Source organism: Sapajus apella, unplaced genomic scaffold, assembly GCF_009761245.1.
Source record: "Sapajus apella isolate SASKATOON/1434 unplaced genomic scaffold, GSC_monkey_1.0 scaffold1, whole genome shotgun sequence".
Classification (NCBI taxonomy): domain Eukaryota; kingdom Metazoa; phylum Chordata; class Mammalia; order Primates; family Cebidae; genus Sapajus; species Sapajus apella.
The window spans coordinates 63,402,880-63,426,076 of NW_022436941.1; the positions used below are offsets into that span (position 1 = coordinate 63,402,880).

The 23,197-nt window shown below is 40.7% G+C and overlaps 1 protein-coding gene across 1 annotated transcript in view; it reads right to left on the reverse strand.

The window, feature by feature from the left end:
- Positions 1 to 23,197, reverse strand: part of IQGAP2 (IQ motif containing GTPase activating protein 2) — a 307,815-nt gene that overhangs the window by 33,890 nt on the left and 250,728 nt on the right. The window contains exons 21-28 of the mRNA XM_032277951.1: positions 21,111 to 21,319; positions 13,281 to 13,430; positions 9,330 to 9,493; positions 6,484 to 6,708; positions 4,825 to 4,965; positions 4,377 to 4,461; positions 3,708 to 3,940; positions 514 to 646 (exon numbers count right to left, since the gene is read on the reverse strand). Coding sequence (XP_032133842.1) covers positions 514 to 646; positions 3,708 to 3,940; positions 4,377 to 4,461; positions 4,825 to 4,965; positions 6,484 to 6,708; positions 9,330 to 9,493; positions 13,281 to 13,430; positions 21,111 to 21,319 — 1,340 coding nt within the window. The remainder of the gene's footprint in view (positions 1 to 513; positions 647 to 3,707; positions 3,941 to 4,376; positions 4,462 to 4,824; positions 4,966 to 6,483; positions 6,709 to 9,329; positions 9,494 to 13,280; positions 13,431 to 21,110; positions 21,320 to 23,197) is intronic.

Consider the following 23,197-nt stretch of genomic DNA (forward strand, 5'->3'; position numbering starts at 1 on the left):
CAGTGCAGCCTCTAACTCCTGAGCTCAAGTGATCCTCCCATCTCAGCCTGTTGAATAGCTGTGACTATAGGGACATAATACCAAACCCGGCTAATTAAAAAAAAAAAATTTAGTAGAGATGGGTGTCTCCCTATGTTGCCTGGGCTAGTCTCAAACTTGTGGGCCGAAGTGATCCTCCTGCCTCAGTCTCCCAAAGTGTTGGGATTACTGGCATAAGCCACCGTCCTGGTCACAATCTGGCTTTGTAAATGGATTATGGCGAAAGTACACTTTCTTCTTTGGGGAGAAGTAAGGGAATAAATGTATCATGTAAAAATAGAATTTTCTGGTTTCGGAAAAGGAATTTTATTAATGTATAAGAGTCAAGAAATAAATAATTGAGGGATTTTTAGGGTAAAGAATATAAGTATTAGCACATATGTACCATAAGTCCTGTAGAGATTACACACTTTCTAGATAACAGACATCTAAACCATGGGTCCATTGCTAAGACGCTTCCCCACTCCCACTTACTGAGTGTGTGCTGATGATTTCTTCAATTGAAATATAAATGACTGGTTTGCTGACTGTCACCAGGTCTGTGTATTTGTCCATATTAAACTTCTCTTCTGGCTCAGGGACATTACATGCTTCTTTGAAATATTTCCTAATAAAGGGGGAAAAAGTCTTAAGATACACTCAAATTTGTACATTAAACAGTATCATCAAAATAGCTAGGAAATTTTGAATGATGACATGGACTTTGTTCTCATCTCAAACCTTGAGAGGACGTGTTACAGCTTCTTTCAGGCTGGTTTCTGTCTGTTGGAGAGGCATCCATGTTTCTGGATATTGGGCCCAGCTCCTCAAACAGGATTGGAGAGAGTGGTAAGGGCCTCAGGCCCTGTTTGTGACTTAGTGATATCAAACTATGGGCAGGTCATCTTAAAAATGTTATTTTAAAAATGGCCCCTGAAACTTAAAAAGTCAAACATGATAATTCTTGATCTCAGAATCAAATCTGTGTGATGAATACAATCGAAAAAGCAATTAATCAAATTTGCTGCTATAAACGGCACAAGCTCCTGGGCCTATATCACCCTCATCACCCTTTAGAGCTTCTGTTAGCAGTCTGACAAAAATGAGATCAAGTCTATGCTTCTTCGTTGCTGCAAATATCTGCTGGCTTTTGGAAAGACTTAAGGCTAGACACCCAAATACATAACATCTCTCAGTACTCAAGCCCTAAAACGTCTATTTTAAACTATAGCAAGTTTTGGCAGAGATCAAGAAAAGTGAGACATGCTGTGATCACAATTTAGTAGTCCATGTATTTTTTGCCTAAACAATCCTTGTGCAGGTAGACTATATATTTTATTCTATAAAGTTGTAAATGTTTTTTATATGCCTGAAATCATCCTTGGTGTCTCGGGACCCAAGTCCTATGTACCTCTGCTTTCCCAGCCAGAGGCTGGGGTGGTTAAACAGCAGGCAGCCCTGTTGTGGGGAGCGTGTTCCCATGTGACAATCGGGTTTCCTATGCTGCTTCGGTTATAATTTTTTATAGATTTCTGAGAAACACAAAGGATAAATATGAGTGGAAAAAAGGACTAATTTGGAAGAGGCTCACCTCTTCGGTCTTGTTTCTTCTTAAAGAATAGCTGGGAGGCCGGGCGCGGTGGCTCAAGCCTGTAATCCCAGCACTTTGGGAGGCCGAGGCGGGTGGATCATGAGGTCAAGAGATCGAGACCATCCTGGTCAACATGGTGAAACCCCACCTCTACTAAAAATACAAAACGTTAGCTGGGCATGGTGGCGTGTGCCTGTAATCCCAGCTACTCAGGAAGCTGAGGCAGGAGAATTGCCTGAACCCAGGAGGCGGAGGTTGCGGTGAGCCGAGATCGCGCCATTGCACTCCAGCCTGGGTAACGAGAGTGAAACTCCGTCCCCCACCAAAAAAAAAAAAAAAAAAAAAAAAAAAAGCTGGGAAAATAACTGATAAGAATAACAGCAGTTAAAAATTCATGAGAAATGTAGGAAACGAATGTTACTGTGTGTGTGTGTGTGTGTGTGTGTGTGTGTGTGTGTGTGTGTGTGTGTGTCAGGGTCTCACCCTGTCACCTAGGCTGGAGTACAGTGGCACAAACATGGCTCACTGCAGCCTCGATCTCCCGGGCTCAAGTGATCCTCCTGCCTCAGTTTTCTAAGTAGCTGGGACTACAGGTATGTGCCACCATGCCCAGATAATTTTTAAAATTTTTTGTAGAGATGAGATCTCCCTATGTTGACCAGCCTGGGTATTACTTTTTTAGTCAATGAGAAGAATGAAAAATTAGCAGCTTGAAAAATCAAAACTTTCTGTAGTAAGAGGATTTGGGGTAATTTTCTCACAAAAGGCCAGGAATTCTAAATAGAAATGAATAATCATGAACTACCTTTGTTTTCAGATAAGTCACTCACCCAGAGGGAAACTGAGGAATGGGAAATTAGTTTCCAAGTGAGGATTAAAAGGCCAAATTTATGTATTACTTCTATGGCCTGTTGATTAAATGGCAGACATCAGAACAAACATGACGTGTTTCCTCAGAGCTTCAGGAGAAGTGAATCTGAGTACCCGACTCATGCCTTTCTTGTGAATGATTAGTGATATAATTTGGAAACACAAAATCAATACAATTAAATCTTCTTACATGTGTCATGAAGAAAGGCTTGGGCATAGAACAGAACATATTCATATACGCAATCATCAACAAACATAAAATCTGGGTTTTCCCAACCCTTCAAAATCGAGTATTCCATTTCCTACTACAGTTATTCCTTGGTATGTTTGGGGGATTGGTTCCAGGAAATTTTACATATACATATACACCAAATTTGTACATACTCAAGTTCAAAATTGGCTTTGTGGAACCCATGTATGTGAAAAGTCATCTGTCTGTATATGTGGGTTTTACATCCCATGAATACTGTATTTTCTCAGTCTTTGGTTGAAAAAGCCTATGTATAAATAGGCCTGAGCAGTTCCAACCTGTGTTGATTACAAGGGTCAAAGGTATTTGATGTAGATAAGGGAAATTCTTCCTCATAGGAAAACTTTTTAAAAATGATTCATCTCTTCTTAGGTTGAGAAAAGCAGAAATCTGGTATTTTGATTTTTTTTTTTTTTTTTAAATTGAGACAGAGTCTCACTCTGCTGTCCAGGCTGGAGTGCGGTGGCACAATCTTAGCTCACTGCAACCTCTGCCTCATGGGTTCAAGCAATTATCTACTCCAGCCTCCTGAGTAGCTGGGATTACAGGCACCTGCCACCACGCCCTGCTAATTTTTGTATTTTTAGTAGAGACAGGGTTTCACCATCTTGGCCAGGCTGGTCTTGAACTCCTGACCTTGTGATCCACCCACCTCGGCCTTCCTTGATTTTTAAATTCTAAGTACTAGATGCCTGTAGCATACAAGGAAGTACAAGTATTCCTTTTTGTAAGCAGCAGAAATAATATGGAAAAGACTGTGTAGCAGGAGTGCTGCAGTGGGGGCAGGACAGGGTTGCCAGACAGAGGCAATCTTGCCTGTACTTCCCTCTGTCTTTCCCCCAGTGGCTGGTAGAAGAAATGCATGTAACCATCTGGGGTTCCTGTCCTCCATGCTCCACCTTAGCTCTGGGCACAGAACACATATTATTCTTGCCTACCATTCTTGCATGTTTCTCTAAAATGAATGGCGCCTCTCACCTGAATTCCTGATACGTCTCTGATAAATAATTGTTCATAGATGAGAGATGCTCATTTTCTCCTTCAAACAGCTTGTTGGAGGCTGCGTGCTGAAGAACCTTGGCCACCGATCCTAAGTTTCTCCTTTGGTCGGAATTTATCTGACCTCCAGCTGTCATGTCGATGATATCAAAGCCATCTGGAGCTACAATGGCTGGATTCATGTACCGGTAGTACAGGAGGTTTCCAACAATCTGGAGTGATGCAGAAGTGCAAGACCATTTTTAAGAGAGAAAACTCAAGAATTTTAGGGTTTTTTTTTTTTTTTAAAGATACATATTCTACATTTCTCAAGAGAAAGCAGATCATTTTCTGATCTAATCCTAATCAGGAGTTAAGTAAAGGCAATGAATATAATCACACATATTTAATAGCATAATTTACAAAGTTGTTTTTGATGAAAAATGCTCACTGCCCCCAAAATGCTCTAATACGAAGAATTTCAGTAACATTTAGGATCTCCAAATTAATCTCAGCTTAATCAATTATCTTGAGAGTCATTAGAAACAGAAGACCTGCAGCTTATTACAAATAATCATACATGGGGAATCATCTTACAAAGTTATATGTTGGTGATTTTGATTCATACCCCCAGGAGAAGCTATGGTGAGATTACCCTTGAAAATCTACCTTTAATAGCTCATCTTCTGTTGCATCGGGGAATTTCTCATGGATCGAATTCTTCAGTACTTTGGCTATATACCTCAATCCATAACTACATATAAAACAGATGACAAAAGAAAATAATGGAAAAAAGGCTGAGTGAGGAAAAAACACACAGCAATTGTTCCAGTCAACTTCAGCTGAGCAGTTTTTCTAAAAATTAAACATAAGATGAGATGGTAATGGAATCACAGGACTTCCACTGATGATAATAACTGAGCTGTGTTTGCTACTGAACTACTGCCCCTTCTTTAGAGAACCAGTTAGGAATTTATAAGGTAAATGTAGGCCATCTTTTAAAATAGTAAACATCGTATAAGGGAAAACTCCTGTCTTCACTACAGGGGCTTATTGTTACATCATATTCCAATAACTTCCAGGAAAGAATGTTAAACTCACTACAAGTACAACTTACGGCAGTAGATCAAGGGAAGAAATGATAGAATTCAGGACTTTGTCGGTGACCCTTCTCAGGTTCTCAATGGAAGCCTCCAGTTTATTTTTCACTTCTGGGTATGTTAGAGCTTGTTCTGTGGTCACATCGTAAGGCAACTTGCTGAAAACACGAAGGCTTTAAATTAGCTGGAAGCTTAAGTATAAGCATGAATTTTCCTGCCACGTTTGTTCTATAGTAAAGCTTTGTATAGTGAATTGGACTTTGCCGGCTGACTCCAGTAACAAAATGTTTATTAAGTGAGGAGAGGCTCTACCCTCACAGAGGGGCCTTCTGCAACTTGGAGCAAGAAGGACTTGAGGCCGTCCCTCTGGGCTCTTCTGGCAAAATCATAGGCAGACCCAGGTAATTTAGACTCAGCTAAATTTCTTCTAATTATAAAAAGCAAATGTTCCGCCGGGCACAGTGGCTCATGCCTGTAATCTTAGCACTTTGGGAGGCCGAGGTGGGTGGTTTGCCTGAGCTCAGGAGTTTGAGACCACCCTGAGCAACATTATGAAACCCCATCTCTACTAAAATACAAAAAATTAGCTGGGCATGGTGGCTTGTGCCTGTAGTCCCAGCTACTTGGGAGGGCGGGGCAGCAGAATTGCTAGAACGTGGGAGGTGAAGATTGCAGTGTGCCGAGATAGCGTCATTGCACTCCAGCCTAGGCGGCAGAGTGAGACTCCATCTCCAAAAAAAAAAAAAAAAAAAAAGAAAGAAAATGTTCATTATAGAAAAATAAAATCACATATAATCTAAAACAATACCAAAGCAGACAACCAATTTTCACACCTTAGTGCATAACTGTCCAAGTCTCCTTTGTGCATGTATGTCTATGGGCCTCACAATATTGACGGGTATAATGCAATTTGTGTATATAGACATTCTATACAGGTCCTGTGTGTGTGTACGTACATGAGCATTCTTTTCCCAGAAAAATGGGTTACTGTACCGAACTCCAACTGGAAAATATACCCTGAACATTTTTTTCTGTGCCAACAAATGTGTATGTATACCACCATTCCAAATACTTATTTCATTATGTGCTATACAAGCATTTACTTAACAAATCCCTCAAAGCTAAATATTTTGACTTTTCCTGACTTTTTGTTATTACACACAGGAATGTGACAACCACCCACATAATTACATAATTCTCTGTGTACACTTTATTTCACAGACATCCTTCTACAGGAAACAAGAAACTAGGATTGCTTAAATCTACAAACAACCACTCAGAGTAAGCCAATCCTACCTCGATTGTTAAACCTTACACGTTAAAGTTACTTGCTTGGTAACTGTAAAAAAAGTACGTATTATCAGGTAAAGAGAGAGTGTGCACCATTTCTAGGTCTAGGTTTAGAAACATACAAAGAAAATAAACAAGGGAGAGAATTATGAAAGTTGTGGCATTGGGGATCACCTGGCTCTGAAATTTGAAAATACCATTTAGTATCAAGATGACCAAGAGTCTGAGAATGTGATTTGCATGGATATGTTAAAGGGAGGTAGCATTTTGGATTGACAACTGACTTTGTACGGTTTGTCCAACGAAGTTTAATGGTATAAATACATACACATGTAAAAATGATCGTAAAACATAACTGAAGACCAACACCTCCATGACTTTGTTACCTGGCCTCTCCAGTCTGTGTTTCTAGTTGGTTCACCCAAGCCTTGTAGACCTCTACAGGGCTTGTGTTGATAATCAGCGACTTGTCATCGATGATCTCTTTGACCACTGGAGCCAGGAGTTGGCGCAGGGTGTTCTGTCCTCGGGCACCTCTGTTGAAGCTGACGACCATCTTGATGACTGTAGGGTTACCTGTAACTATGTCCTGTACCTGGTCCACTTTCGATCTAAAAAAGCCCAACATGAAAGAAAATGGATTGCTTCTATGGATACAGTGTTTTTTTTTTTTTTTCTTTTTTTTTTTCGACAGAGTCCTGCTCTGTCACCCAGGCTGAAGTGCAGTGGTGTGATCTTGGCTCACTGCAGCCTCTGCTTCCCGGATTCAAGTGATTCTCTTGCCTCTCTTGCCTTGGCCTCCCAAGTAGCTGGGACTACTGGTATATGCCACCACATGTCCAGGGCTAATTTTTGTATTTTTAGTAGAGACGAGGTTTCACCATATTGGCCAGTCTGGTCTCGAACTCTTAACCTCAGGTGATCCACCCACCTCAACCTCCCAAAGTGCTGGGATTACAGTCATGAGCCATGGTGCCGGGACTGAATACAGTTTTAAACAATGTATCCTCTCTCTGGCAGCCAAGGACTTCATGGAATTACATGTTTTTTTCTATGAAAATCAAAGTTAGTGTGCTTTTTAAAAACAAGCAATCATTTATAAGGTGAATATTTCTTTCTTTTTTTTTTTCTTTTTGAAACAGAGTCTCACTGTTGTGCAGGCTGGAGTGCAGTGGCTCACTGCAACCTCCACCTCCAGGGTTCAAGCAATTCTCCTGTCTCAGCATCTCAAGTGGCTGGGATCACAGGCATGTGTCACCATGCCCAACTAATTTTTGTATGTTCTGAGAGATGGGTTTCACCATGTCGGCCAGGCTAGTCCCAACTCCTGACCTCAAATGATCCACCCACCTTGGCCTCCCAAAGTGCTGGGATAAGAGGCATGAGCCACCTCTCCCAGTCTCTAAGGTGTATGTTTCTTAGATGAGCAATTTGAGGATCTAACAATAAAGTCCCAGCCTCAATTTCAACCTATAAGGCAGGTATAAGCTGAAAATAGACCAGGACTAACAATACTGGGTAACACTGTACAAGTATCACTCCTCTGTAGTTATCAAATTTCAAAAACAACTTTCTTGATTGAATAAACTGTTTCACTTCTTCAAATCCCACTTAAAGCTGCGATACAGCTTCTAGCCGTATGGAATGGCTGAGAGAGTGCTACTTGATCTATGGTGCTGACTCTCAGGGCCTCTCCCCTCTCTTCCTCCCCTTTCCCCCTTCCTCCTCTTGACCACTATCTCTCCCTCTTCCACCTCCTTCCTTTAGAGCCTGACAGTGCCTGGTCCTTATCTTATCCAGTCATTCTTTTTTATTTCCTTTGCTGGCTCCTCTTCCCACTTTTAAATGCTATTTTTGTTTACTTTTTGACTAATTGTAGGTGCTTGTAAGGCAAATGAGGGTAAATCAATGTCCAAGCAAAAGAATAACTGGTCTACCAGAGCCCAGCCAAACCTCACGCACAGGCACAGCTTGACCCGTCATCTCTCTGGGACCTATCCCTCTGAGGTCAGGAGTTTGAGACTAGTCTGGCCAACACGGTGAAACCCATCTCTACTAAAAATACAAAATTAGCCAGGCGTGGTGGTGGGCACCTGTAGGCCTAGCTACTTGGGAGGTTGAGGCAGGAGAATCACTTGAACTCAGGAGGCAGAGGTTGTAGTTAGCTGAGATCATGCCACTGTATTCCAGCCTGACTGACAGAGCGAGAGTTTGTCTCCAAGAAAAAAAAAAGATTTCACAGATCCCCAAAAATCAAATACAGCCTTAATGGCTGGGCCTTTACTCAGCGTCTCCCATGACCTGGCCATACCCTGTCTTTCATGGTTCATCTCCCGGTAGTTAGTGATTGAGTCACATTCTGGGTAGACGAATCTACTTTCCTTCTTGCACCTACGCCCGTGCTGTTTCCACCACCATTGTGCTTTATTTCCCTTTTCTATCTCTTCTTATAAAAATTGTAGCTATTCCTCAATGTTTTGGGTCAAGCACCTCCTCTTCCGTAAAATCTTTACTAGTGAACCTAGTTGGAACCTTTCCTCTTATCCTCTAACATGATACATTGTACATGTCCTTCATTTAGACACATCCTTCATTTAGTACTTACCACATTCTACTGTATAGCATTCTTGTTTCTCTCAAATCACATTTCTCACTGGCTTATAGACACCTCGAGGGCAGAGGTGCCTGGCTCCCATGCTCCCAAAACCAATGGGAGCTAGCATAACTTAAGCTTTCCACAAGTCAGGCCACCTGAGCTAAGGACATTTCTCATGCATGTTTCTCAGCCCACTCATTATAGCTACCTAGACAAGTTTTACATTAACTGAGTCAGAAAATAAATTAGCAAAGGTAGCTTAAGTTCTAGTAAGAAGGGAAGACGGTTTAGGCAGAGATTGCGCTCTGCATTCCCACCCGTTAAATGGCTTTCCTACTCAGAATTTTAATTAATTTAAATGTTCTCACTGGTTTTCAAGAAGCTATTGATTTTCAGTTGTTACAAACATACAAAATCAAAAGGTAATTTAACACTAGAGAAAGTATCACTGGTGGGAGAAAATGGTACCTGAATATAGGTCTAATGACATAGAAATATTCTCAAGAAACTTGATATATTTTAATATGTGAGAATAACTTATGAGAATTTAAAAATAATTTTAGGAAATCAAAGACAGCCTCCACTAACAAAAGCATCTATTCATTGATATTTTTACATACGTATTTGTATACCTACTTTATTTCTTCCTCCAGAGCAGTTTTAAAAAGCTTGAGAAGTAGATATTCTTCTCGCTGATTAGAAGCATAATTATATAGTGTGAAAATAACAGTATCCATAAATTTAGTGGACTTGTTCTGTGGCATCTGGAAAATCAGTTTAGCCAAGTATAAAGGGTTGGTCTAGAAAGAAAGAAGGAAGAAAACAAAAAATCCCATGAAACAATAGGTTAATATATTATTAAAGCACACAGCAGTATCTGATTCCCTGCTCTTCAATGACTCAGTATGTCACGAAAAGCATATAGATAGGTATATAAAGTAATTTTTATGTGCCAGGTACTCATCTCTATGCCTTTAGTATATAGTATAACTTTCTACTATTGCTTCCTATAGACTGATATTACATCATTTTCTACTTTAGCTTCCTATGGTATATTAATATTTTAAAATATTCCTATCAAATATTACTTAATATTAATATCATACTATAGAAAGCTAGAGTAGAAAATTATGATAGGATTTAAATGATGCACACGATATGATACACTTTACGTATTATATCCACTTTTTACTGTTGTCCTTTTTGAGCCACATGTTCATATTTATTGTAGGGATGGGGGCCAATAGAATCCGGTGTCCAAAGACACTGGCAAAGCTTGGGCACGGTGGCTTACACCTGTAATTCCAGCACTTTGGGAGACTGAGGCAGAAGTATAGCTCGAGCCCAGGAGTTTGAGACATGTCTGGGCGACATGGACAGGCCCTGTATCTAGAAAAAAATAAAAATAAATTAGCCGGGCATGGTAGTGTGTGCATGCAGTCCCTGCTACTCCAGAGGCTGAGGTTGACAGGATCACTTGAGCCCAGTATTTTGAGGCTGCAGCGAGCCGTGATCGTACCACTGTATTTCAGCCTAGGCAACAGACTCTGTATCTAAAAAAAACCAAACCAAACCAAACAAAACAAAAAAGTAGACTAAGGATCCAGCTACATAGACTAGCCTAGAAGGATTGATGGATGAATAGAAGGAAATGCATACTATTTTGTCAGACTGGAAAGAACAGGAAGAGAAAACATTTACAATGTGGAGACAGCGAATGGCCACAATGTTCTACACAGAGTGAGAAGGGAGAGTAAGGCAGGGAGGCTGAAGAGAGGGGTGAAGGTCACGACAGCTGATAAGGGAAGTGCCAGAAGACCATGAACAAAAAACAAAGGACTGAAATGGACGTGGAACCCTGCGGGCTCTGATGAGGATGGAGCCACTGGACACAGAACCAGCCTTCACGGTGAAGTGGCTTTTCTCCAGCAGCTACACCTACCAGGCAGATGTTCGAAGAAAACACCAGTATTCAGGTTATAGAGGAAATTATGTACAAAAGGAAAATTAACACTCCTCAACTTCATCTCCCTTCTGACAATAGAAAAAACTTTTTCCATACTTGAAAACTAGTATTCATCTAATATAATCAAGCAGTTTGGGTAGTTTTTAAGAAATCTCAAATTCTGGTTTACTTAACTACTTAGATTTACTTTTAAGTTCATAAAGGTTGGTTGAAATTTTATAAGTAAGCAGATCTGGCCTTTTTCTTGATAGCTCTATAGTGATTCCTTTTCAATGTGAAGTATATAGGAATTAGGAGAAAGGAAACTTACTCTAGAACTAAAGAAAGATGCCTACTCACCATTCCTACTAAGGTTACCTAAAAACTTTAAATTTAAGTTCATACTGAAGAGACAACCCCCCCAAAACCTATACTAGCTGACCTGTGGCTTTGGATAAGAATTTTTGCTGGGTTGGGTGTGGTGTCTCATGCCTGGAATCCTAGTGCTTTAGGACGCCGAGGTGGGTGGATCACTTGAGCTCAGGGGTTTTAGATCAGCCTGGGCAATATGGCGAAACCCTGTCTCTACAAAAAACATGAAAAAATTAGCCGGGCATTGTGGGATGTGTCTGTAGTCCCAGCTACTCAGGAGGCCAAGGTGGGAGAGGTGCTTGAGCCCAGGAGATGAAGGCTGCAGTGAGCTGTGGTTTCTGGGCATTCTGGGGAAGAATTTTCTTTTCTTTGTCACTACAAAGAAAGAAAAAGTCGGCTGGGCACAGTGGCTCACGCCTGTAATCTCAGCACTTGGGGAGGCCGAGGTGGGCAGATCACAAGGTCAGAGTTCGAGACCAGCCTGGCCAACACGGTGAAACCCTGTCTCTACAAAAAATACAAAAATTAGCCAGGCATGATGGCGGGTGCCTGTAATTCCTGCTACTTGGGTGGCTAAAGCAGGAGCATCGTTTGAATCCAGGAGGCAGAGGTTACCATGAGCCGAGATCGCACGATTACAGTCCAGCCTGGGCAACAGGGCGAGACTCTGTCTCAAAAACAAACAACAAACAACAACAAAAAGAAAAAGTCTTGCTAAAGTGTAACCTGCAGGTCAAAGGAATCCAGGCCATTTTCTTTCCTATAATTTCTTCAGTGATATTGGGCTAATGTCTCAAAAGAGGAGAAGGAGAAGAAAAATATGATTTTAAAAGAGACTTCACTTGATACAACTGAATGGTTGCACCCTTTGATTGTACATTTTGGATTGTTTGCGGATAAAGTTTTGTGGAATTATTCTAAACATGCTCCTATGCTTTTTCTTCTTCCCATTAATGCACCTCCATTACATAATAAACAATACAAGCCTTAGGCCACCGACTAGATTTTGACTTATGACAAATTCTGTCAAATTGAGAAAACTAAATTCTAAAGAATCTTCAATATGCTTGAAATTTCATGGATGTAAAAAAAGATAAGTGCCTAAGACTAAATTTCAAACCGGTGGTTGACTATTAAATCAGGCCGAGCAAAGTCCTTTCCTACTTAAAGTGAGCCCCCTTTCTTTCTAGAAGGTTTGCTGGTATGAAGCAGTGGGTTCCACAGACAAATTACTGTTAACCTTTTCCTTCTGGGCCGCCATGTGGTGGCCACTTGTGTGAAGATGTTCATATGTTTGAAGATGTTCTCCAGTATCTTATTCCAAGTACAGAATTTTCAAATCTACCAAAATTAACATTGTGTTTCTCCTCTATTTATGGTTTGTGTAATGTGCTCTCCATACATCTACTGCCAGTGACATCCTCTAACAAAGATCCAAGCATTTCCGTGCTTTGAGGGAATCCCAACAGTGGCCCCACTCTGAGGGACATCTGACTCTTACAAGGGAGAACTATGGATCCACCTCTCTGGGGAAACTTTTCCTGCTGAAGAGGATGCTTGTTTATATCTATTGCTATCACACAGTTTCCTCTGTGATGAACTGTATGTACTAGTAGGGCTTACGGGCTAAATTAACTGTCAAACAAAACAGTAAGTGATCCATCAAAGTCCAATCATAACCAGTCCAACTTATTAGTTCTCACCATTACTCAGGAAGCAATGGAAAATTACTATTCGTTTAGATCAGAGTAATGCCATGAAAATATAAAAGAAAAAAGAAGTACTATTTTTGAAATCCAAACCCTTTGGCTCTTTCCCCCACAGAACTTCCCGGAAGCTGGTTCTGGTAAATATACACATACAGTTATTTTTTTCATGAATGACAGCACCTGTTTTTTTTTGTTATTATTAGATTTATACTGTTTCTGCAGGTAACCGTAGTATATCATTGTGAAGAACATGAGCTCTGAAGTCAAACTGCCTGCATTTCAAAACCCCTGCTTTATTTATCATTTACTGGCTATGTCTCAGCTTCCTCATCTGTAATGCAGGAACAACAACAGTACTCATTCTCTCACGGCTCCCAGGGTTATGGTAGGAATTAAATGAGATCATGTATGTAAAGCACTAACAGTAGCACTCAGTACTTGGTAGATGCTCAAAACACTTATGCTATTATAGTTGAAGCATGGGAAAAGACTCCCTGCAAGCCACATACATGAAACATAGTGTTATTCCCAAACTCAGAATGAAAGATAAATGGTTCTCACCTGTAAAAGGTAAAACAGTTGCTGATACGTTTCTAGTGTTTTTCTCCTCTCCTTACTCAAACTTTTTATTCCCTGGTTGTCAGTGTTATTCAATATTTCCATTTCTCCTCCTTTTTTCTTATTCAGCTTTTTACTGTGTGAAATTACATCCTGTAAAAAAATTTATCAGATTACTACTTTTTAATTCTCATACTCTTTACCTCCTCCCTTCACAGACAGGATTGAAACACACCTAACTGGAAATACAGGCACATCTTATTGTATTGTGCATTGCTTTACTGTGCTTCACAGACACTGCTTTTTTTTTTTTTTTTTTTACACAAACTAAAGGCTTGTGCAATCCTGCACTAAACATGTCTATTGTCACCATTTTTTCCAATAGCATGTGCTTACTTTGTGTCTCTGTGTCACGTTTTGATAATTCTTTCAACATGTATAACTTTTTCATTTTTATACTATCAGTTATGGGGCTCTGATCTTTTTCTCTTTCTTTGAAATGGAGTCTCGCTCTGTCACCCAGGCTAGAGCGCAGTGGTGTGATTTCAGCTCACTGGAACCTCTGCCTCCCAGGTTCAAGGAATTCTCCTGCCTCAGCCTCCCAAGTAGCTGAACTACAGGTGCCTGCGACCACACCAGCTAATTTTTGTATTTTTAGTAGAGACTGGGTTTCACCATTGTTGGCCAGGCTGGTCTTGACCTCCTGCCCTCTTGACCCATCTGCCTCAGCCTCCCAAAGTGCTGGGATTACAGACGTGAGCCACTGTGCCTGGCCTACCAGTGATCTTTGATGTTACTATTGTAATTGTTTTGGGGTACCACAAACCATGCCCATATAACTTAATCAATAAATGTGTCTGTTCTGGCTGCTTCACCAACTTTCCTTTTTCTCTTCCCTCCTTAATGCCCCCTATTCCCTGAGACACAACAATACTGAAATTAGGTTAATAACCATACGATGGGCCAGGTGTGGTGGCTTACGCCTGTAATCCCAGCATTTGGGAGGCCGAGGCAGGCAGATCACGAGGTCAGGGGATTAAGACCATCCTGGTCAACACGGTGAAACCCTGTCTCTACTAAAAATACAAAAATTAGCTGGGCGTGGTGGCATATGCCTGTAATCCCAGCTACTCAGGAGGCTGCGGCAGGAGAATCACTTGAACCCAGAAGGCAGAGGTTTGCAGTAAGCTGAGATCGCACCATTGCACTCCAGCCTGGTGACAGAGTAAGACTCCATCTCACACAAAGTAAATAAATAAATAAAATAGCCATATGATGGCCTCAAAGTGTTCAAGTAAAAGTTACACATCTTTCACTTTAAATCAAAAGCTAGGACAGGCCTAAAGCTAGGCCTCTTGCACCAAACAGCCAAGTTGTGAATGCAAAGAAAAATTTCTTGAGAGAAATTAAAAATGCTACTCCAGTGAACACATGAATGATTAAGAAAACAAAGTGACCTACTGCTGATGTAGAGAAAGTTTGATTGGTATGGATAGAAGATTAAACCAGCACAACATTCCTTTAAGCCAAAGCCTAATCCAAAGCAAGGCCCTAACTTTCTTCCTTTTTTATTTTTTTTATTATACTTTAATTCCTGGGATACATGTGCAGATCTTGCAGGATTGTTATATAGGTATACACTTGCTATGGTGGTTTGCTGCCTCCATCCCCCTGTCCCTTACATTAATTATTTCTCCCAATGCTGTCCCTCCCCAATTTCCCCATACCCCGCTATCCCTCCCCTAGCCCTCACCCCCCAACAGATCCCACTGTGTGATGTTCCCCTCCCTGTGTCCATGTGTTCTCATTGTTCAACACCCGCCTATGAATGAGAAAGAACATGTGATGTTTGGTTTTCTGTTCTTGCATCAGCTTGCTGAGAATGATGGTTTCCAGATTCATGTATGTCCCTACAAAGGACATGAACTTATTCTTTTTTATGGCTGCATAGTATTCCATGGTGTATATGTGCCATATTTTCTTTATCCAGTCTATCATTGATGGCAAGGCCCTAACTTTCTTCAATTCTATGAGGCCTTAGAGAAGCCAGGAAGCTTCAGAAGTAAAGTTGGAAGCAGGCCAAGTACAGGGGCTCATGCCTGTGATCCCGGCATTTTGGGAGGCCAAGATGGGAGGATGGCTTGAGGCCAGGAATTTGAGATCAGCCTCGGCAACATAGCAAGACCCCATCTCTATAAGCACATTTTAAAAATAAGCCAGGTGGCTTCTGCCTGTGGTACTAGCTACTCAGAATTCTGAGACCTGCTGTAAGAAATACAGTTTCCATTTTTTATTGGTGAACACACATACACTCTCTCTTTCATTAATTATACATGCTGATATTTTCTATTTGCTTTTATTTTATTCCACTTTTAAAGATTGCTCTCCGCATGTTATCACTCATAAGTGGGAGTTGAACAATGAGAACAGATGGACACAGGGAGAGGAACATCACACACCGGGGTCTGTTGGGGGTTAGCAGGTAGGGGAGGGATAGCATTAGGAGAAATATCAGCTGTAGATGACAGGTTGCTGGGTGCAGCAAACCATCATAGCACATGTATACCTATGTAACAAACTAGCACACTCTGTACGTGTATCCCAGAACTTAAAGTATAATAATAATAGAAAAAAGATCGCTCATTGTGACACACTAAATTGATTTCATGACCCTAATGGCACATGGCTTATATTTTAAAGTCACCGTTCTAGAACACCTCCCCTGCCACTTAACATTAGTTCACTATGCCAGAGTAAGTGGCAAGAAAGTTGCTTTTCCAAAACTTCTTCCGGATTTTTGACTGAGCTCTTAGCTGGACCTCCACATGAAGACTCTCTTTGCACATCAGGAAGGCTGGCCCAGTGTCCTTAAGGGGCACTATGGGCAGTGTGGTCAGCACAGAGTTTCGCTGTGCATGCACTACCGGCCATCCATCTCCCTGGCCCCATCCCACCAAATACCAGCAGGGGCCCCTAGTCATTTTCACAAGTGGATATGTGCCCGCCCCCATTTACAATTGACCCTGGGGATGAAAACCACCGTCAGGTCTTGCCTAAGGGGCAAGCTCTAAATCTGTTTACTTCCTGGCACCCCATTCTCCCATAGCTCTGGTCAGCCCATTGAGAGCTGGGGTCTAGGCTCTAGGAAGCCCTGGGTAAGACAGTTCCATGTGGTTACATCCATTGCCTTTCAGGTCCATGATTTTATTCTTTCTCATTCTCAGCTCAGAGAGAGGCAACCTTGATTTACCAACTTATTTCTGTCACCCCAATTGCTTTCATAGAGAAAGTGGGGAGGGGAGTTGATTTATATTCCCATAACATTTTAAAAAAAGCAACATTGCCCCCTTGTTTTATCAATCTATAGTGTCTTCAGTACAAAGGAAGTGCAGTTATCACCCAGATAGAGGTCAAAGAGGAACCTAGGCAAGCTGCTGTCTGATAATCCTTATCTGTAAGAAGTCCTAAGACATCACTAGAGTAAGTGTGGCTTACAGTGTCAGTTAATCCATGTTCTTCCTCTTCAGAGAGCTGGTGACATGTAAATCATGCAACTCCCTCAAATACACAGAATAAATCTATTACCTTGATTTTAAATATATGGCAGTGAAAAAAGCCTTGTTACTTATAATCCCCTCCTTTTCCCTCCCAAGTGTTTTCAGTGGAGGTTACTCTGGAAACTGGGGGCTTTTTGTTTTGTTGCAGACTTCAACTTCTGGGTGATGTAGGCTTCTTCTTCTGGTTTTTGCTGTATACAGATGAGAGGGTAAGGGTGGTGAGCAAGATCTGGGGCAGATCTAAATTCCTCTGCATTAGAAACAGAGAGAGTTGGTTAAGGCAGGACAGGAAGAGGAATGGAGGGAGAGAACCCGCAGAGGCAATGCTGAACCCAGAAAGGGGAAGAAAGAGGGTGGGCCAGTGGCTGTGCTGATGGAACAGGGCCTGTCTGCTGGAGCTCCAGGGGTAAAGCCAGCACCGCAATGGAGAGAGCCCCCCTCCCTTCTCCCTGTGAGGCTCTGACTTGCTCACGAATGCGCTCGTGTGAATGGAAGTTTGCTTTGGGAAGCTTGAAGATGGGGACAAGAGGCAACCCAGACAGGGATAACAAACGTGGGCAGATACTTTTTATTCATAAAACTCACTTTTCCTGATTCTCAATAAAGATTGAACATCAGAGGAATACCATGGTTTGAAAGAGCAACCGTATTTCGTTTGTTCATAGTAACCCCACATCTCAATGCTGCCCTTTTGCCACCACCTTTCCCCTGGGCCTGATAAGGGGAGAGCTGTATGCAGGGATTATGCGATGATATAAACATTTTTGTAGAAAGTGTGGGCTAGTTTGAAGGGCTTGGGCTTGGGCTTTGAAGTCATAAAGATATGAGTATGTGCAGAGTATAATTAGCTTGGTAAACTTGCACAAGTTAACCTAAGTTTCAGTTTTCTCATCTATGAAGTGAGCGTAATAACAGCAATCTTACTGAGTTACTGTGAAGAGTAAAAATATATGTAAATCACCTAGAACATTTTCCAAGGAAGAAAACACACTCAGAGAAAGGTTAAGAGACATGCTCAAGGTCACTTGTTAATATAAGCAGTGAGACCAGGTGCGGTGGCTCATGTCTATAACCCCAGCACTTTGGGAAGCTGAGGTGGGCGGATCACGAGGTCAGGAGTTCGAGACCAGCCTGGCCGACACAGTGAAACCCCACCTCTACTAAAAATACAAAAAATTAGCCATAGTGGTGGTGGGTGCCTGTAATCCCAGCTACTTGGGAGGCTGAGGCAGGAGCCTGTGACAGTGTAAGACTCTATCTCAAATATATGTGTGTGTGTGTGTGTGTGTGTGTGTGTGTGTGTGTGTGTGTATATATATTGCAGTGAAGTAGTATAATTAAGTATTAATAGTAAAAAATCTCAATCCTAGGTTTCAGATAGTACTGGCCTACAAATCCGGGCTCTTACTTGACACATCACACTCATGAATGGGAATTTTAGTTTTAGATTAGCATTAGTTTCTATTTAGCACTAGTTTTAGATAAGTGTTAGTTTCTGTTTAGCACTAGTTTTAGATTAGCATAAGTTTCTATTTAGGCTTTCCTTCCAGCTAGGCTGACCGCTGCTACTTGTTTTTGGCTCGTGTGCCTCCAAGAAACCTCTATTTCAGTTGCTTTGTCTTCTTTCTCCAAACCATTCTTTTTGCCTAAAACCAATGTTAGTCACTTCACTAACCTACAGAATTTGAGGTTTTTAGGAGGAATGCTGATTTTAAAAGAACTGTAAAAATATTAAGGTTACTAGCAAAAGTCAGCATTGTTCTATAAGCACAAAGCCATTTCCCTTTACAACCTCTCTTTTCCTCACTGAACACACACTCATTGTTAAGAATAAAGAGGTGTGTGGGCGTGGGGAGAAGAGAAGATAAACTTAACGCTATCACCAAAGAAAATTCACTTATAATTCTTTCTTCTTCTGGTTTATTATTATTGTTTTTTGATAAGAAGAAGTCATACTACCTTAGGCACTAGTTGCTTCTCTACGATATTGCAAACGTTTCCCCATTTTAAAGTCTCAAAAAGCATTATTTTCAGTGGCTGTATGACATCCATATTAAACTAATTTTGTTGTCCTCTGTGTATTGTTTTGACTTTTAGATTGTTTCCCACTTTTTCACTGCTATAATAAAGCTTCCGCTGCTCTGTTCTTGCATCACTACAAATGCTCTGTCAATAAGGTTAACAGCTACATATTTAATAATCATGAGTTTAACCACTAAAAAAATGCTGGATACATATTTGGTGTTTGAAAATGTGTTGAAAAATTTCACAGTGCTATCTATTCTTAATAAATGACTTTTAAAAACCACAAAACCTCAAGCATTCATGAAGATCTGATAACTTGCCATGATTGTATTTCCAAAAGATACATATTATTTAAACTATTTACTGATTTGTAACTAAGCCTTTATTTTAAAAGGCAAGACATTTCCTGTTTATGACTTTATGGGGATAGGATGAAACACCAGTTTAAGGCTATAAAAAGCATTCTCTGAAGAACCTTCTGGAATATATTACACTTTAAAAGTTCTCATGTGTGCCAAACAATACAAATATATTATTTTTTTAAAAGTACCTTTTTTTCTGGATAAAATAATAAAAGTGAGTGAAGTATGGAACATTTAAACTGTAGTTTTATTCCTGAATATTTGGAAGAGATGATCATTTCTGTTTATAAAATGCTGGTTTTTTGTATTTTCTCCTCCACAATTGCCCTGGTATCTTTATGATGTCTGGAGGGCCTGCCTGGGGCATTCACATGGCCATGTAACTGGCAGCCGTCTCTGGCTGCTAATCTCCCAGTTGTCCAGAGCACTCCCTTAGTTGCTGGCAGCTGGCGCTCTACTTACGACCCACTGCAGCCTTCTCAGAGCTTCCAGAAAGTCACTTTCCCACTTTGACCTATTAGTTTTCTGAAACTGATGTGGCACGTCGGAAGGGAACAGGGACATGGAGACATCCTAGGCATCTGTTCTTGGGTAAAAATGATGCTTTTTATACTTTTTTTTTTGAGCCTTGATGTTGACAGGTTTTACACAGATATGAAACCACACCATGATTTATTTAGAAGCTATCAGCAAGAGCAGTGTGACTCTATAGGGAGCCACATTTTGGAAGCACATAGGGGTACTTTTAATATCTTAACAATTGAAGGGCATTTCTCATTTCTAGTGAGCAGGGATTGGGGATGAGAGGTCCTCTGCGATCTGGCAATTTGTGGGATAACGTTGTATAAATAACTGCCCATGCCTTGCGTGATAGAACTTTTGAATGTCTTACTGGTCATTTACATAGGTCAAGATTCTGTTTGTAATTATCTGAGGCTAGAATCTAATTGTTTTATGTAGATGCATAATACATTTTTCCCCACATAAAATCTAGGATTTTCTAGGATTGCAATTGCGTAAATTGGGTAGAGATGACACTTGGCTAATGCTGAACTTTAAAAAGAGCTGTTTTCCATTTCGGAAAATGAGGTCCCGCCAGTTCTACAACCCCCCACATCAGTTACCACTGCAGCCCTCACAATCTGTAGCTGTTCTATGAAGAGGTCCACACCCCTGGTAACTTTATCACACCTTCCAATGACATCAGGCATACACATTTTCTCATTAAAATGTGTGCTTTTATTATCAATTATTCTTTAAGTTTCTCTTTTGGATTCATATAATGAGCCTAGTCTTATTCTGAAGGTATATATGTTAGTTAAATTTTTATCATATGTAGATTTCATTTCAGAACGATAAAGAAGCCTTACAAAATGTTATAAAAGGGGGGCATAAAATTTTACAGACCAGAAAACCACTAATTTATGATAAAAATGATAAACAAAAACTTATTCTAGATTCCAAATGAACTTAGCTAGACCAAAGTGTCATGGACATACATAACCACACACAGCATAATGTTTCAATCAATAGCGGACCTCATATAAGACATTAGTCCTATAAGATTATAATATGGTATTTTTACTGTATGTTTTCTATGTTGAGCTATGTTTAGATCCACAAATACTTACCATTGTGTTACAACTGCCTACAGTATTCAGTACAGTCACATGCTGTAAAGGGGTGTAGCCTAGGAGAAATGGGCTTTAACATAGAGCCTAGGTGTGTAGTAGACTCTACCATCTAGGTTTGGGTAAGTGCTCTATGATGTTTGCATCAGGACAAAATCACCTAATGCTACATTTCTTAGAATGTATCCCTGTCATTAAGTGACTCTTGATTGTATGTGGGCATGTTCCCTCTTCTGGGAGCTGACAGTCCCCACTGACCTCTAGTGTGATCCTGTTTTTCACCAGGAGTCCAATCTTGATGTCCATCAGGTTCAGGTCTTTTTCCAACTGTTGATTGGCCCTGATTTTGGTCACTACTTCTTCCCTTAATCGTGCAACCTCTAGTTCCTCCTGGAAATCCAAATCACTTTGGTCCAATAGGTATACAAATTTGCGAATTACTGTTAACGGTGGGTTTTCGGAGCCAACTGCAGTGACAGGAACAGATATACTTTAATTAGGAAAGCTTGGAATGATTATCAACAGGAAAGAAACAAGGTCATTAAATAATTACTAGAAAAATATACCAATGAAAGTACTTGGTCTAGGGTGAGAATCATTCTATCCACCCCCATGCAATTTAAAATCTGGACAAGGAAACTGATCAATAAATAAATGTACAAAACGGCTATCTGGTCCCACTCTTTCCTAGTTATCAACTCCCCTTTTATCAGCTCTGTCTCTCACAGTTGCCTGGACTCATGCATAAGAAGATAGTCCTATCTATGCCTCATTCCTGAGGAATCTGGGAAAGAAAGTCAACATAAGTTACCTCGACCGTAAGACCTTGTGCTTGAGCTAGATAAGTGACTTACATTCTTGCTGCAGGAAGCAGAAAGTGGTTTCTCCCAGCCCAAAGGATCTTTGGGAAGGACCGGAAGTAGGTGAAAGCAGAATTAGAAAAGAGCCAGGAAGGGAGGATTGTAAAAGCCAAACAGGAACCAACAGAATAATAAATGGAACAAATGTTCTACTCAGTAGAAATAAAAATATTTTAGAAATTGAAACTTGGCCCTTGTCCTTTCAGCATTGGCCAAGGGAGGGTGCTCAGAACCTAGGGGCCAGCACTTGTCATTGAAAGGGACATTCTCATTTTCCCTTAGTACCTGGAACTTTAGGCTTTAATTTCCTGGCACTCTGACTCTTGGTAAAACATTTTTAACATGCTTAGAGAGATCAGTTCTGGGTAAACTATAAGGATAAATCATCTGGCCTGTCAAGGACAAATGATTAGACCCAGCAATACAAAGATGACTTGAAAGAACCAGTCCAGCCATGGCCATCTCAATAGCTGCCCTCCTTTACACCTAGACCATTGCCAGCCTTCCTTGTACTTCTACCTTAGTTCTGTGGTGTTTTGACACTAAAGGAGAAGAAAACCAACACCACAAACAACTGCATAAACCCAGCACGAGCACCCAGATCTATAGTCACATATGTTATTATTTTGCCACTGCTGATGGCCTTTATTGGAGAATTTTCCTTGGATTGTGGGACATCATTGTGCCACTGCACTCTAGCCTGGGTGACAAGAGGGAGATGCCATCTCAAAAAAAGGAAGAAGGAAGAAAAGGTAAAAGGAGCTGGCTAAATTTACTAGGCACTGTAAGTACTAATAAATTTATCACAGCCGGGCGCGGTGGCTCAAGCCTGTAATCCCAGCACTGTGGGAGGCCGAGGCGGGTGGATCACGAGGTCAAGAGATCGAGACCATCCTGGTCAACATGGTGAAACCCCGTCTCTACTACAAATACAAAAAATTCAGCTGGGCATGGTGGCGTGTGCCTGTAATCCCAGCTACTCAGGAGGCTGAGGCAGGAGAATTGCCTGAACCCAGGAGGCGGAGGTTGCGGTGAGCCGAGATCGCGCCATTGCACTCCAGCCTGGGTAACAAGAGCGAAACTCCGTCTCAAAAAAAAACAAAAAATAAATTTATCAGCAAGCTCTTCTTGACTGTGCATGTTCCTGTGATAATTAGAATGTTAAAAATTTAGTATATTTTTAGATTTCAACTTGATTCAAAATTTAGAATCAGCTTATGAGCTGTAAAAAAACCAAAATAACAAACATAGGCAAAGTTGGGACTGTAAGGAGACAGCACAAAATGTGACTGTTACTTCTGGGTGAATTTTATTTTGCTATTTTCAAACTTTCTACCAATGGCATATGTTATGCTAGTATTATAAAAAAAGTTAAAAATATTCTGTGAAAAGTTCAGAATGAAGTTGCAGGAAGATGTTTGCAGTTGCCATTTTTGGGAGAGGAGATGTCTAACAAATTAAGCAATTTAAATGTAACCTTATCTT